Source organism: Mesoplodon densirostris, chromosome 6 (assembly GCF_025265405.1).
Source record: "Mesoplodon densirostris isolate mMesDen1 chromosome 6, mMesDen1 primary haplotype, whole genome shotgun sequence".
Taxonomy (NCBI): domain Eukaryota; kingdom Metazoa; phylum Chordata; class Mammalia; order Artiodactyla; family Ziphiidae; genus Mesoplodon; species Mesoplodon densirostris.
The window spans coordinates 51,664,159-51,678,736 of record NC_082666.1 but is presented as its reverse complement, the minus strand read 5'-3'; the positions used below and the strand labels follow the sequence as shown (position 1 = coordinate 51,678,736).

The 14,578-nt window shown below is 39.9% G+C and overlaps 1 protein-coding gene across 1 annotated transcript in view; it reads left to right on the top strand.

Moving 5' to 3' along the window:
* Positions 1-14,578, top strand: part of TEK (TEK receptor tyrosine kinase) — a 109,781-nt gene that overhangs the window by 77,609 nt on the left and 17,594 nt on the right. The window contains exons 12-14 of the mRNA XM_060100483.1: positions 675-809; positions 4,737-5,024; positions 6,753-7,052. Of these exons, the coding sequence (XP_059956466.1) occupies positions 675-809; positions 4,737-5,024; positions 6,753-7,052 (723 nt within the window). The remainder of the gene's footprint in view (positions 1-674; positions 810-4,736; positions 5,025-6,752; positions 7,053-14,578) is intronic.

Genomic DNA, 14,578 nt, shown 5'->3' with positions numbered 1-14,578 from the left:
TGTTAATAATCCATCATCTCTTTGTGGACATCTATGAAGTGGTCTTCTAAAAAACCTTAAACACAGTCCAATACGTTTTCTTACCGACTAGGAATTTATCATATGGTAAGGCAAAAATCTACCTTTGCAATATCCACAGAGAAACAGGGTGGCAAAATAGAATAGCTAAGGAGAAAAGGAGCATATGTCATTTGCTTATGGGATCTATTTTCAAGTACTTCAGAACGCTTCATTTGTTATGACATGAATGTCACAAGTTCACTGTCTAGTCATTGTAAGCATACCGTCAAGGGTCTCTTCTCTTGATAGCTTGATTGCCATCACTGTAAGTACTTGAAAACAGAAGTTATTTAATATTATTCTAATTGAGTTTTTCCCCTAAATCTGATTGGTATTCCATATGGTTGAAGATTTGCGTGGTTTTACTCTACAAATGAAAAGACAAACACACTAGAGCAGAAATGTGTAAGTGGCACAGAGATACTTACATGAAAAAGCCTTATTTTCCTTATATTAGGGACACTGAGGCCCTGAAGATGGGATTGCCTCTCTGTTCTACTCAGACATTGTATTTTTAAAAACCAAACATTAGTTCACCTCACAATAACAACATTCCAGTTTAAAGAATGTAAAAGATTGCCAACTGAAGTTTCCTGAACTTTCCCTCTTCTCAGTGACAAATGAGATTGTTACCCTCAACTATTTGGAACCTCGGACAGAATACGAGCTCTGCGTGCAGCTGGTCCGGCGTGGAGAGGGCGGGGAAGGGCATCCTGGACCCGTGAGGCGGTTCACAACAGCTTCCATCGGTCAGTTGAAGCAAACAGGCATTTATTCAGGAGCTGGGTGGGTGTGGGAGGAAGGGGAAAGAGGAAGGAAGACCAGGAAGGGTGGTGGTGGGTGAGTGGGATGGTGGTGGAAAGGGGTTTGCTTTTGAATGGGTGGGAAAGTGACAGGAAGGCTAGCAACTTGGAGCCAAACCGGTCCTTTATTTGGGCTGCACTCCTGGTCTGTCTCCCTGGGGGAGGGGGTCTGCAGCAATCCACCGGGACAGAGAAGGAAGCAGATGACCCTTCAGGAAGGCAGGGACATCCCTTAGGAGTTGGGATTTACTTAGCAGCAACTGTGCTCCGTCTTGGCTCCCGAGTTTTACCACCAGCTTCCTGTTTCCATCTTAAGGGCCCAAGACAGGCTCTTGCCGCATACGTACTCCAGAAATCCCAGTTTATTTACTTTAAAAAGTAATTTCTAGTTTTTCAAAGTCATTCACGCACATAGTGAAAACATCAAATAGAATGAAAGGCTTTTACCTGTAGAACAGCAGTTCTGGGCTTCCCTGATGGCACAGTGGTTAAGAATCCACCTGCCAATGCAGGGGACACAGCTTTGAGTCCTGGCTCTGGAAGATCCCACATGCTGCGGAGCAGCTAAGCCCGTGTGCCACAACTACTGAGCCTGCACTCTAGAGCCTGCAAGCCACAACTACTGAAGCCTGAGTGCCACAACTCCTGAGCCCACGTGCCACAACTACTGAAGCCCATGAGCCTAGAGCCCGCATTCCACAACAAGAGAAGCCACTGCAATGAGCAGCCCACGCACCGCAATGAAGAGCGGCCCCCCCTCGCCGCAACTGGAGAAAGTAGAGTCCCAGAGTGGTTAATAACTTGCCCATGGTAATGCATTGGGTACATTGCCATACTAGATCTTCAGACTTGATATCTTTTTGTTTCTCCTGGGAGAAACAAAATATCCAGGTATTTTTTACCTGGGAGTCCAAAGGCACGATGTCCTTATCCCAGTTGATGAGTTTTCCTAGTTTTAGTCCATTTACTAAAAGCAGAAGGATATGGAATGATTTACTGAGAAGCTAGGAAGAGCATCAGGCTCTTCTGCAGGGGTTGTGCATCCCTAACAGAGACTCTCCCCTCCACACTCCCCACCTAGGGTGCATCTGACCAGCAGCATCCTTAAAGAACCAAATGAAACTCAGTAGCTACTCTGATGCTTGTAGAAGCATTGCACAAGTAAGGAATGGCTTCCTGGGAACCCACCAGGTAGTAAATACCAAAAATAACACTGGAGACTACGTATGACTTAGAGGATAAAGGAATCTCCATGACTATGATCCAAGGGGCCCCTAATATGTCATCAGGTTGCTGCTAAAAGGCAAATAGTAGTTAATTCTCTCTTAGAGCAGTGCTGATGAATCAAAAGGAGAAGGCCATAATCTGACTCAGATGGAAAGTATTTATGGAACAGAACATAAAACACTTCACAGACCCGTCCTGTGCTGTCTTCAGCTCTCAGAATATGTTCCAGCCAGGATGTATTTAGAGATGTCTTGGAATATATTTCAAAGTAGTTCTCAGGGGTGGGCGGGAAGGGAATTCTTGAAGGTTCATCTTTTCCCAGCATTTGAATTTTGCTGATGTTTGTTTTTAAATTCATTTGGCAGCTGCACTATTTATAAATGTGTTGGTTGAGTGATAAAGGCTGGGAAGGCCAGGAGGGGAGGGGAGAGAAGATACTCTGAACACACGGCAGAGAGAGGGCAGGTTGGGAGGGGTGAAGGGTAAGTCATGCTCCCAAAGGGAAGGAAATGACTATTTATGGGGTTGCTTCTCTGTACCAGGCACAGGCTTAGAAGGTTTACATGTTTGCTGCACACCATCAGTCCTCCCTCTGTCTGCTGTAAGCCTATCTACCCACTCCAGGTGGCTTATTTTGGAACTTCAACTTTAGAGAAGAGCAAAAGGAGGTGACATCACCTCTCTCAATTTGCAAAGGTTATGGAGAAAAGACCAATAAGACCTGTAGCATAATGCCCAGCAGGTGGCAGGACCTGATTGCTGGTTCTCCCTCATCTAAGGGTGGTCAGAACTGGCCAGTGAGAGTCCCTCTCCCATTGGGTGGAAACAGACCCTTCCTCTCACCTCTAACCAAGTTTCTCAACCTTTTTATTTTTAATTTATTTTTAACTTTTTTTTCATTTTATTGGAATATAGTTGATATACAATGTTGTGTTAGTTTCAGGTGTACAGGAAAGTGATTGTTATACGTATATTCATTCTTTTTCAGATTCTTTACCTTATTGTAATTTTTTAAATTATCACCCTCTAAAGAGCTTCTTAGATAGTTTTGTCCTTAAGACAAAATCTCTGTTTTGTCTTAATGTCTCTTCTGCCATGAATTGTAATACCACAGATCTGTTTATATATTGTGGCCCTTCATAAACAATTGTCATTATCTAAAATTTTCTCATACCCCAAGAACCAATTTTTGCTCCCTTAGGGGCAATAATGTCCCCACCAAGAATGCATGAGTAGAGGATCCCTATTCTATGTTTTGAATATACTTTATATCTGAAGTTTAAAATATCAATATACTATTATTAGCTGAAAATTTACAGATTCCTCCACTGTCCATTGGCCCAATATATTTTATGAAGGAAGGAAGGAAGAGAGAGAGAAAATGTTGACAGAGCCCCTAACACCTTCCAAGCATTTTCACCTTCACTATCTCATTTCTCTTCCTGAGTCTGGAAGATGAGTATTTTCATTTCATGCTACATGTGAACTCGGAGAGGTTATGAATTTCCCCAAGGTCACAAAAGTAAAGGGGCATGATCCTGCCTCCTTGATTTCAAAACCCATATTGTTTCCATTCAGTTACCTCTCTGGTAGCCCAGGTTCTTGGGGGTGATTATGGCCACACGGCGTGTGGTCAGAGCCAAACCTTGATGTGATCAGAGCAGTGTGAAGCCTGGCCCAGCCATCACAGTGCTGTCATGTCTGAAACTGTCCTTGCTAAGGGGAAGTAACTGTGAAATTGCTTTACAATATATTACTCAAAATGGGAACAGAAACACTGAACCTACAACCCCAGAACCTTGGCAAATCCAGTGTTTCCATTTTTATCAGTTTCCTTCCTTTTTCACCAATTGTAGACATGGCTTTTACCAAGTGGTAAGCAGAGTTTTTTCTCGTGTGTTATAAGTTTTGGAGAGGCTTTTGTACTTTTTCCAATAAACTTTTTTTTTTTTTTTTTTTTTTTTTTTTTTTTGCGGTATGCGGGCCTCTCACTGTTGTGGCCTCTCCCGTTGCGGAGCACAGGCTCCGGATGCGCAGGCCCAGCGGCCATGGCTCACGGGCCCAGCCGCTCCGCGGCATATGGGATCCTCCCAGACCGGGGCCCGAACCCGTATCCCCTGCATCGGCAGGCGGACTCTCAACCACTGCGCCACCAGGGAGGCCCCCAATAAACTTTTAATCCCTTGGATGGCTATATCATAATTTATTAAAGCATTTTCCTATTTTGAGCATTTTGGTTTCTTATGATTGTTTGTTATTATAAACAATGTTGTAATGGACATCTTCATGCACCTAGCTTTTCGCTTCCTTTGAGTTGTTTCTTCAGGATAAATCCTTGGTAGTCAGACTCTTCTCCCAAAGTATATGATCATTTCTAGAGTTCTTGAAAAATATTCCCAAGTTGTCCTTCAAAGGGGTTGTATTCCTGTCTTACAATTACTCAAGCTACATCCTAGAATATTTTAAAGCTTTGCTATTCTGGTAGGAAAAAGAAAAAGTATTACCTGGCTGGTAGCGTGTGTTTCTTTGATAGCTTGTGAAAGTCTATATTATTCTAGGAGCCAAGGTTATCCTATAAAGCTGTCCTTCGGGGCTGTTGTTACCTTCACCCTATATAAAAACAATGATTATTCTGGTTTCTCCTAGGTCTTCCTCCTCCAAGAGGTCTCAGTCTCCTGCCAAAAAGTCAGACCACTCTAAATTTGACCTGGCAACCCATATTTCCAAGCTCAGAAGATGACTTTTATGTTGAAGTTGAGAGGAGGTCTGTGCTAATGAATAGTGATCAGCAGAATATTAAAGTGCCAGGCAACTTGACTTCAGTGCTCCTTAACAATTTACAGCCCAGGGAGCAGTACATAGTCCGAGCCAGAGTCAACACCAAGGCCCAGGGGGAATGGAGCGAAGATCTCATCGCTTGGACCCTTAGCGACAGTAAGTACCTCATGATGCCCCAGCCTTGCCTGAATGACACTTGGCTGCTGCTGTTTAGACTTAGCTCCCGTCACTTCAAGTCTGCTTCTTAGAAACCATAAAAGGTAGTTAGTTGTGAATGGAGGCTCATTAGTGCCCCCCACCAACACATCAAATCATTTTAGCAACCTGCAATATATACCAACTCTTCATGTGTTTGGATTTGTGATAATTCAGGCAGGACTGTGCTAAAATTTACCTTTCCTTTCTATAGAGTTACTTATTAAGTAAATTAATAACATGAATAAGGTTTTCTAGGGCTTGTTGAATCTGTTATATGACAGTTTTTAGGATTGTTGCACATAGATGATGATTCATCTAATTCATCTAATCTTAAAAGCCAAAGAACTCTGCTTGAAAAATCTTCAAAACAGACAATTCTTGGCATTACAGTCTATATTTGAGAGTAATAAAACAACTTTTCTTTCAAAATATTCTTCAGTTCAGGCTTCTCTCAATCTCATATTGGTCATTAAAAATTAGTTGGAACTTCTAGGGTTTCTTTGTAGAATTGAAAGCTTTTTCATCATGAACCAGAGAGTTCTATTTTGATTCATTGCATTAGAACTGTCTGTGCATTTTGGAGTCCTTGGAAAGATTAGGTGTTTCTGGGTCACACCAACCGTCACTTATGCTAGCATCCTGTGGTCTCTTGTCAACTCCCAAAGTCTGAGGTTCTTTTCTGCAGCTGAGTTGCCACCTCGCCAGTAACAGGTGTGTAAACTGGCTCTTGTTTTTCCAGGCACTCTCTTGTATCAATAACATGTGGAAGTCTCAACGGTTTTGTCTGTGTTTAGGGATGTCTTCTTCATCTTTAAAAAATTCTGACATTTAGAAGTTATAGGACAATGCAGAGAATAATACAACAAAAACCTACATTTCTACCACACAGAATTAACAACTCAACATTTTGTCATATTTGCTTTCAGCCTTTTTGTGGAAGTAATTCCACAATACAGATATATCAAAATCCTCTTTGACCATCATCCCCAATCTAATTCTCTCCCCTCTCCCCAGAGACAACCAAAATTATGAGTTTATTATGTATCTTTCCATTCAATGTTGTATAATTTTAATACATTAAGTACATCCATAAGTGTGCATATGCATATATAGTCTCCATCTTGCTTTTTGAATATGTCTGCTAAGTGCCTAACATATTTTCTAACAAGTGCTTAATACGGATAGGCCCTATGGACCAGTGGCTAACTGCAGACTAACAGGAATCTTATTTCTTCTACTTGAATCTATTTCTTAAAAGCTGTGTGACCTCAGCCAAGTCACTTAATCTCTCTGAGCCTCAATACTTACAGTAAGATTGTTATGAGGAGTCAATGAGTTACTATATGGAAGGGCCTCTCTAAATGTCAGCTCTCAACATTTTTCTGTTTTCCTTAGTATCAAAAACAGTGTAATAGCAGTTTGTGGAGTAATAGAATTTCCGAGGTCTTAATTTAGTTTAAGGATGGCAAATATGTGATGTGTGTGTGTTGCCATTTTCCTGTCTGCAGCCACTTGTCAAGTCTGCGTCGAGTCCACTACCAACTGATTGGAGTTACCCTCTGAGATAACACTTACTAGCCATTCATGGTTTATGAGCTGATATTAACTCTCTCTCAAAAGCATAATAATCATAGAGATGGTAATATATCTTAAGTAAAATATTGTTTGTTTGTTTTATATTTCTAGTTCTCCCTCCTCAACCAGAAAACATCAAGATTTCCAACATCACAGACTCCTCAGCTGTGATCTCTTGGACAATCCTGGATGGCTATTCTATTTCTTCTATTATCATCCGTTACAAGGTTCAGGGCAAGAATGAAGACCAGCACATTGATGTGAAGATCAAGAATGCCACCATCACCCAGTATCAGCTCAAGGGCCTAGAGCCCCAAACAACTTACCAGGTGGACATCTTTGCAGAGAACAACATAGGGTCAAGCAATCCAACCTTTTCTCATGAACTGATGACTCTTTCTGAATCTCAAGGTTGGTAGAGTGGACAGGTATTTACATAGAATTATTTCTGGAGAGTATCAGAAAAGCCCCACTGTCTTACGATATTTACCCCATATTCGCATCATGTGACATAATGGGCTGGTAGGCGTCACCATCTCTAAAGAGGTCCTTGGAATGAAAATGCCCCTTGGAAGGATAGCCCGTTGATCTGTTATCTATCATGAAAACTTAGGTGAACTTAGCCCATCAGCACTCCCCACCCAGCAATTGAAACTCTGAGGGATATGAATGTGATTCCATGCAGAAGGAAGACAGAGGACCCAGCTTAGTGGAGACAGCCCTGCGTGGTGCTTCAGTGGGCACTCCAGGAACCACACTCCACTCTTTCTCAGAACGAACCCTCTTTTAGCTTGGATGACACTATGCTAGTCCGAGTTTTCTTTTACTTTTCAGATCCAGGTTATGATGTCTCCACGTCCACCGCTAACCCCCACTCCAGAGAGAATAAGCCCTTTGAGATAGAGATCGCTCAGAGTGCCAAGCACACGAGGCGCAGTGTTTGAGATTTTTTGAAATTGAAATATAGTTGATGTAATGTACCATATTATGTTAGTTTCAAGAGCACTACATAGTGATTTGACATTTGCAAATATTATGAAATGATCACCACAATAAGGCTAGTAATCATTTGTCTCCATACAAAGTGATTACAATATTATTGACTACATTCCATATGCTGTATATTACATCCCCGTGGCTTATTTATTTCATAACTGGAGGGTTGTACCTCTTAATCCTCTCCAGTGTTTGTGATTGGTAAAACCTGTTGAATGTAATTAGTGAACAAGGACCCCGGGGGGTGGGAAGAACTGCAGCTCCTGGAGAGCCTTCCCTCTGAGTTCTGTCTGAAATTGCACTTCCTCGCGCTCTGCACTATACAGCTTGTGCAAGGCAATGTACCTAGAGGGACATTAGAAGGAAATGGTGATTTCTGCTAATTTATAATTCAGACCAGAGTATTTTTACAGAAAATGTTACAGCACTAAAAACTTCTTGGTTCTCTTGAGGCCTCCCTAGGGCTTAAGAAATAAAATCAAGCAAGCCCTGTTCTCAGTGATGATTCTTTGGAACATGTTTGAAATATGCAAGGAATGATGGGTCTGCCAATTATAGAGAATTGTATGCAGTAGTTTTCACATGACACTCTTAATAAATGCATAATTTCTATAGTTACTTGTGTTTTGGTAAAACATGTACAGGCCCTAAATCCAAGTTATAAATAAAACACAAAGAGAAAAATTTAAAGACAAGATGTAACAAAACTAAAAAGCCCTTATCATCCCATTTCAGACATCTCTTTATGCACATATAAAATGGAGATAGAAGGAAAGGTAGCTAATCACAAAAGAATAATTGTTAAAAGATAGGATCATGCTCTACATGCTATTTCTCATAAAAATACATTGAATTTATCTTTATTTGAATTTAAATAAGGGAAAGAAGTGGAGAAGTTATACCATAGTCTTTAATAGTTTATTTTGACCTGAGCCCAAAACTTAATGGTTTTTCTCTCTCTCTTCTTTCCTTCCTTCTTTCCTTGTCCCATTGGTATCCTCAGGTTTTCTCCATCAGCTCTTTTTTTTAACATGTTTATTGTAGTATAATTGCTTTACAATGTTGTGTTAGTTTCTGCTGTATAACAAAGTGAATCAGCTATATGTATATATGTATCCCCATATCTCCTCCCTCTGCGTCTCCCTCCCACCCTCTCTATCCCACCCCTCTAGGTGGTCACAAAGCACCAAGCTGATCTCCCTGTGCTATGCAGTTGCTTCCCACTAGCTATCTATTTGGTAGTGTATATATGTCAAGGCTACTCTCTCACTTTGCCCCAGCTTACCCTTCCCCCTCCCCATGTCCTCAAGTCCATTCTCTACGTCTACGTCTTTATTCCTGTCCTGCTCCTAGGTTCATCAAAACGATTTTTTTTAGATTCCATATATATGTGTTAGCATATGGTATTTGTTTTTCTCTTTCTGACTTACTTCACTCTGTATGACAGACTGTAGTTTGTTTTTATGGCTGAGTAATATTCCATTGTACGTATGTGCCACATCTTCTTTATCCACTCATCTGTTGATGGACACTTAGGTTGCTTCCATGTCCTGGCTATTGTAAATAGTGCTTCAGTGAACATTGTGGTACATGTCTCATTTTGAATTATGGTTTTCTCAGGGTATATGCCCAGTAGTGGTATTGCCGGGTCATATGGTAGTTCTATTTTTCGTTTTTAAGGAACCTCCATACTGTTCTCCAGGAGGGTTCCCTTTCCTCCACACCCTCTCCAGCATTTATTGTTTCTAGATTTTTTGATGATGGCTGTTCTGATCAGTGTGAGGTGATACCTCATTGCAGTTTTGATTTGCATTTCTCTAATTATTAGTGATGTTGAGCATCCTTTCATGTGTTTATTGGCAATCTGTACATCTTCTTTGAAGAAATGTCTACTTAGGTCTTCTGCCCATTTTTGGACTGCGTTGTTTGTTTTTTTGATATTGAGCTACATGAGCTGCTTCTATATTTTGGAGATGAAACCTTTGTTAGTTGCTTCATCTGCAAATATTTTCTTCCATTCTGAGGGTTGTCTTTTCATCTTGTTTATGGTTTCCTTTGCTGTACAAAAGCTTTGAAGTTTCATTAGGTCCCATTTGTTTATTTTTGTTTTTATTTCCATTTCTCTAGGAGGTGGGTCAAAAAGGATCTTGCTATGATTTATGTCATAGAGTGTTCTGCCTATGTTTTCCTCTAAGAGTTTTATAGTGTCTGGCCTTACATTTAGGACTTTAATCCATTTTGAGTTTATTTTTGTATATGGTGTTAGGAAGTGTTCTAATTTCATTCTTTTACATGTACCTGTCCAGTTTTCCCAGTGCCACTTATTGAAGAGGGTATCTTTTCTCCATTTTATACTCTTGCTCCCTTTATTAAAGATAAGGTGACCATATGTGTGTGGGTTTATCTCTGGGCTTTCTATCCTGTTCTATTGATCTATATTTCTGTTTTTGTGCCAGTACCATACTGTCTTGATTACTGTAGCTTTTACCTGTACTGAAGTCAGGGAGCCTGATTGCTCCAGCTCCTTTTTTCCTTTCTCAGGATGGCTTTGGCTATTCAGGATCTTTTGTGTTTACATACAAATTGTGAAATTTTTTGTTCTAGTTCGGTGAAAAATGCCATTGGTAGTTTGATAGGGATTGCACTGAATTTGTAGGTTGCTTTGGGTAGTATAGTCATTTTCACAATGTTGATTCTTCCAATGAAAGAACATCATATATCTCTCCATCTGTTTGTATCATCTTTAATTTCTTTCATCAGTGTCTTATTGTTTTCTGCATACAGGTCTTTTGTCTTCTTAGGTAGGTTTATTCCTAGTTATTTTATTCTTTTTGTTGCAATGGTAAATGGAAGTGCTTCCTTAATTTCCCTTTCAGATTTTTCATCATTAGTGTATAGGAATGCAAGAGATTTCTGTGCATTAATTTTGTATCCTGCAACTTTACCAGATTCATTGATTAGCTCTAGTAGTTTTCTGGGAGCATCTTTAGGATTCTCTATGTATAATATCATGTCATCTGCAAACAGTGACAGCTTTACTTCTTTTCTGATTTGGATTCCTTTTATTTCTTTTTCTTATCTGATTGCTGTGGCTAAAAGTTCCAAAACAATGTTGAATAATAGTGGTGAGAGTGGGCAACCTTGTCTTTTTCCTGATCTTAGTGGAAATGGTTTCAATTTTCCACCATTAAGGACGGTATTGGCTGTGGGTTTTTCATATATGGCCTTTATTATGTTGAGGTAGGTTCCCTCTATGCCTCTTTATGGAGAGTTTTTATCATAAATAGGTGTTGAATTTTGTCAAAAGATTTTTCTGCATCTATTGAGATGATCATATGGTTTTTCTCCTTCAGTTTGTTAATATGGTGTATCACATTGATTGATTTGCATATATTGAAGAATCCTTGCATTCCTGGGATAAACCCCACTTGATCATGGTGTATGATCCTTTTAATGTGCTGTTGGATTCTGTTTGCTAGTATTTTGTTGAAGAGATTTGCATCTATGTTCATCAGTGATATTGGCTTGTAGTTTTCTTTTTTTGTGACATCCTTGCCTGGTTTTGGTATCAAGGTGATGGTGGCCTCATAGAATGAGTTTCAGAGTGCTCCTCCCTCTGCTATATTTTGGAAGAGTTTGAGAAGGATAGGTGTTAGCTCTTCTCTAAATGTTTGATAGAATTCTCCTGTGAAGCCATCTGGTCCTGGGCGTTTGTTTGTTGGAAGATCTTTAATCACAGTTTCAATTTCAGTGCTTGTGATTTGTCTGTTTATACTTTCCTTTTCTTCCTGGTTCAGGCTCAGAAGATTGTGCTATTCTAAGAATTTGTCCATTTCTTCCAGGTTGTCCATTTTATTCACATAGTTGCTTGTAGTAATCTCTCATGATCCTTTGTATTTCTGCAGTGTCAGTTGTTACCTCTTTTTCATTTCTAATTCTATTGATTTGAGTCTTCTCCCTTTCTTCTTGATGAGTCTGGCTAATGGTTTATTAATTTTGTTTATCTTCTCAAAGAACCAGCTTTTAGTTTTATTGATCTTTGCTATCATTTCCTTCATTTCTTTTTCATTTATTTCTGATCTGATCTTTATGATTTCTTTTCCTCTGCTAATTTTGAGGGGTTTTTTTTTGTTCTTCTTTCTCTCATTGCTTTAGTTGTAAGATTAGGTTGTTTATTTGAGATTTTTTTAGTTTCTTCAGGTAGTATTGTATTGCTGTGAACTTCCCTCTTAGAACTGCTTTTGCTGCATCCCATAGGTTTTGGGTCATTGTGTTTTCATTGTCATTTGTTTCTAGGTATTTTTTGATTTCCTCTTTGATTTCTTCAATGATGTCTTGGTTATTTAGTAGTGTATTGTTTAGCCTCCATATGTTTGTATTTCTTACAGTTTTTTCCCTGTAATTGATATCTAGTCTCATAGTGTTGTGTTCAGAAAAGATACTTGATATGATTTCAGTTTTCTTAAATTTACCAAGGCTCAATTTGTGACCCAAGATATGATCTATCCTGGAGAATGTTCCATGAGCCCTTGAAAAGAAAGTGTATTCTGTTTTTATTTGATGGAATCTCTTATAAATATCAATTAAGTCCATCTTGTCTAATGTGTCATTTAAAGCTTGTGTTTCCTTATTTATTTTCATTCTGGATGACCTGTCCATTGGTGAAAGTGGGGTGTTAAAGTCCCCTACTATTAAATTGTGACTGTCCATTTCCCCTTTTATGGCTGTTAGCATTTGCCTTGTGTATTGAGGTGCTCCTATGTTGGATGCATAAATATTTACAATTGTTATATCTTCGTCTTGGATTGATCCCTTGATCATTATGTAGTGTCCTTCGTTGTCTCTTGGAATAGTCTTTATTTTAAAGTCTATTTTGTCTGATATGAGAATTGCTACTCCAGGTTTCTTTTGATTTCCATTTGCATGGACTATCTTTTTCCATCCCCTCACTTTCAGTCTGTATGTGTCCCTAGGTCTGAAGTGGGTCTCTTGTAGACAGCATACATACAGGTCTTGTTTTTGTATCCATTCAGCCAGTCTGTGTCTTTTGGTTGGAGCATTTAATCCATTTACTTTTAAGGAAATTATCAGTATGTATGTTCCTATTACCATTTTCTTAGTTGTTTTGAGTTTGTTTTCGTAGGTCTTTCCTTCTCTTGTATTTCCTGCCTAGAGAAGTTCCTTTAGCATTTGTTGTAGAGCTGGTTTGGTGGTGCTGAATTCTCTTAGCTTTTGCTTGTCTGTAAAGGTTTTAATTTCTCCGTTGAATCTGAATGAGATCATTGCTAGGTAGAGTAATCTTGGTTGTAGGTTTTTCACTTTCATCACTTAAATATGTCTTGCCACTCCCTGCTGGCCTGCAGAGTTTCTGCTGAAAGATCAGCTGTTAACTTTATGGGGATTCCCTCGTATGTTATTTGTTGCTTTTCCCTTGCTGCTTTTCATAATTTTTCTTTGTATTTAATTTTTGATAGTTTGATTAATATGTGTCTTGGCATGTTTCTCCTTGGCTTTATCCTGTATGGGACTCTCTGCACTTCCTGGACTTATTTCCTTTCCCATGTTAGGGAAGTTTTCAACTGTAATCTTTTCAAATATTTTCTCAGACCCTTTCTTTTTCTCTTCTTCTTCTGGGACCCATATATTTCAAATGTTGGTGCATTTAATGTTGTCCCAGAGGTCTCTGAGACTGTCCTCAATTCTTTTCATTCTTTTTTCTTTATTCTGCTCTGTGGTAGTTATTTCCACTATTTTATCTTCCAGGACACTTACCCATTCTTCTGCCTCAGTTATTCTGCTATTGATTCCTTCTAGAGTATTTTTAATTTCATTTATTGCATTGTTCAGCATTGTTTGTTTGCCCTTTAGTTCTTCTAGGTCCTGGTTAAACGTTTCTTGTATTTTCTCCATTCTATTTCCAAGATTTTGGATCATCTTTACTGTTATTCCTCTGACTTCTTTTTCAGGTAGACTGCCTATTTCCTCTTCATTTGTTTGGTATGGTGGGTTTTTACCTTGTTCCTACATCTGCTGCATATTTCTCTGTCTTCTCATTTTGCTTAACTTACTGTTTTTGGGGTCTCCTTTTCACAGGCTGCACATTCGTAGTTCCTGGTTTTTTTTGGTGTCTGCCCACAGTGGGTGAGGTTGGGTCAGTGGCTTGTGTAGGTTTCCTGGTGTAGGGGACTGGTGCCTGTGTTCTGGTGGATGAGGCTGGATCTTGTCTTTCTGTTGGGCAGGGCCATGTTCAGTGGTGTGTTTTCTGGTGTCTGTGAACTTAGTATGATTTTAGGCAGCCTCTTTCCTAATGGGTTGTGTTGTGTTCCTGTCTTGCTAGTTGTTTGGCATGGGGCGTCAAGCACTGGAGCTTGTTGGCTGTTGGGTGGAGCTGGGTCTTAGCATTGAGATGGAGATCTCTGGGAGAGCTCTTGCCAATTGATATTACATGGGGCCAGGCAGTCTCTGGTGGTCCAATATCCTGAACTCGGCTCTCCCACCTCAGAGGCTTAGGCCTCACACCAGGCCAGAGCACCAAGACCCTGTCAGCCACGTGGTCAGGTATGGGGGGGATTTTCTTGCCTTTTGGGAAGTGTGAGGTCTTCTGCCAGCGTTCAGTAGGTGTTCTGTAGGAGTTGTTCCACATGTAGATGTATTTTTGATGTATTTGTGGGGAGGAAGGTGATCTCTATATCTTACTCCTCCACCATCTTGAAGGTCCCCCTGCAATAGGAGCCTCCACTGAAGATGCCAACCTCCACAAGAGCTAGAGGTGCAGAGGCTTTTTTTTTCAGAGGTTTTGCAGATTGTTTTTTTGTTTTGTTTTGTTTTGTTTTCCTTTGTGCTTCGTCTAGTTTCAGTTGTTCACAGGGTGCTTCATGCAGAGGCCTTGCATCTGGCACTTCAGATCAGAGTGCGTAGTAAGAAAATCTCCATTAGCTCTT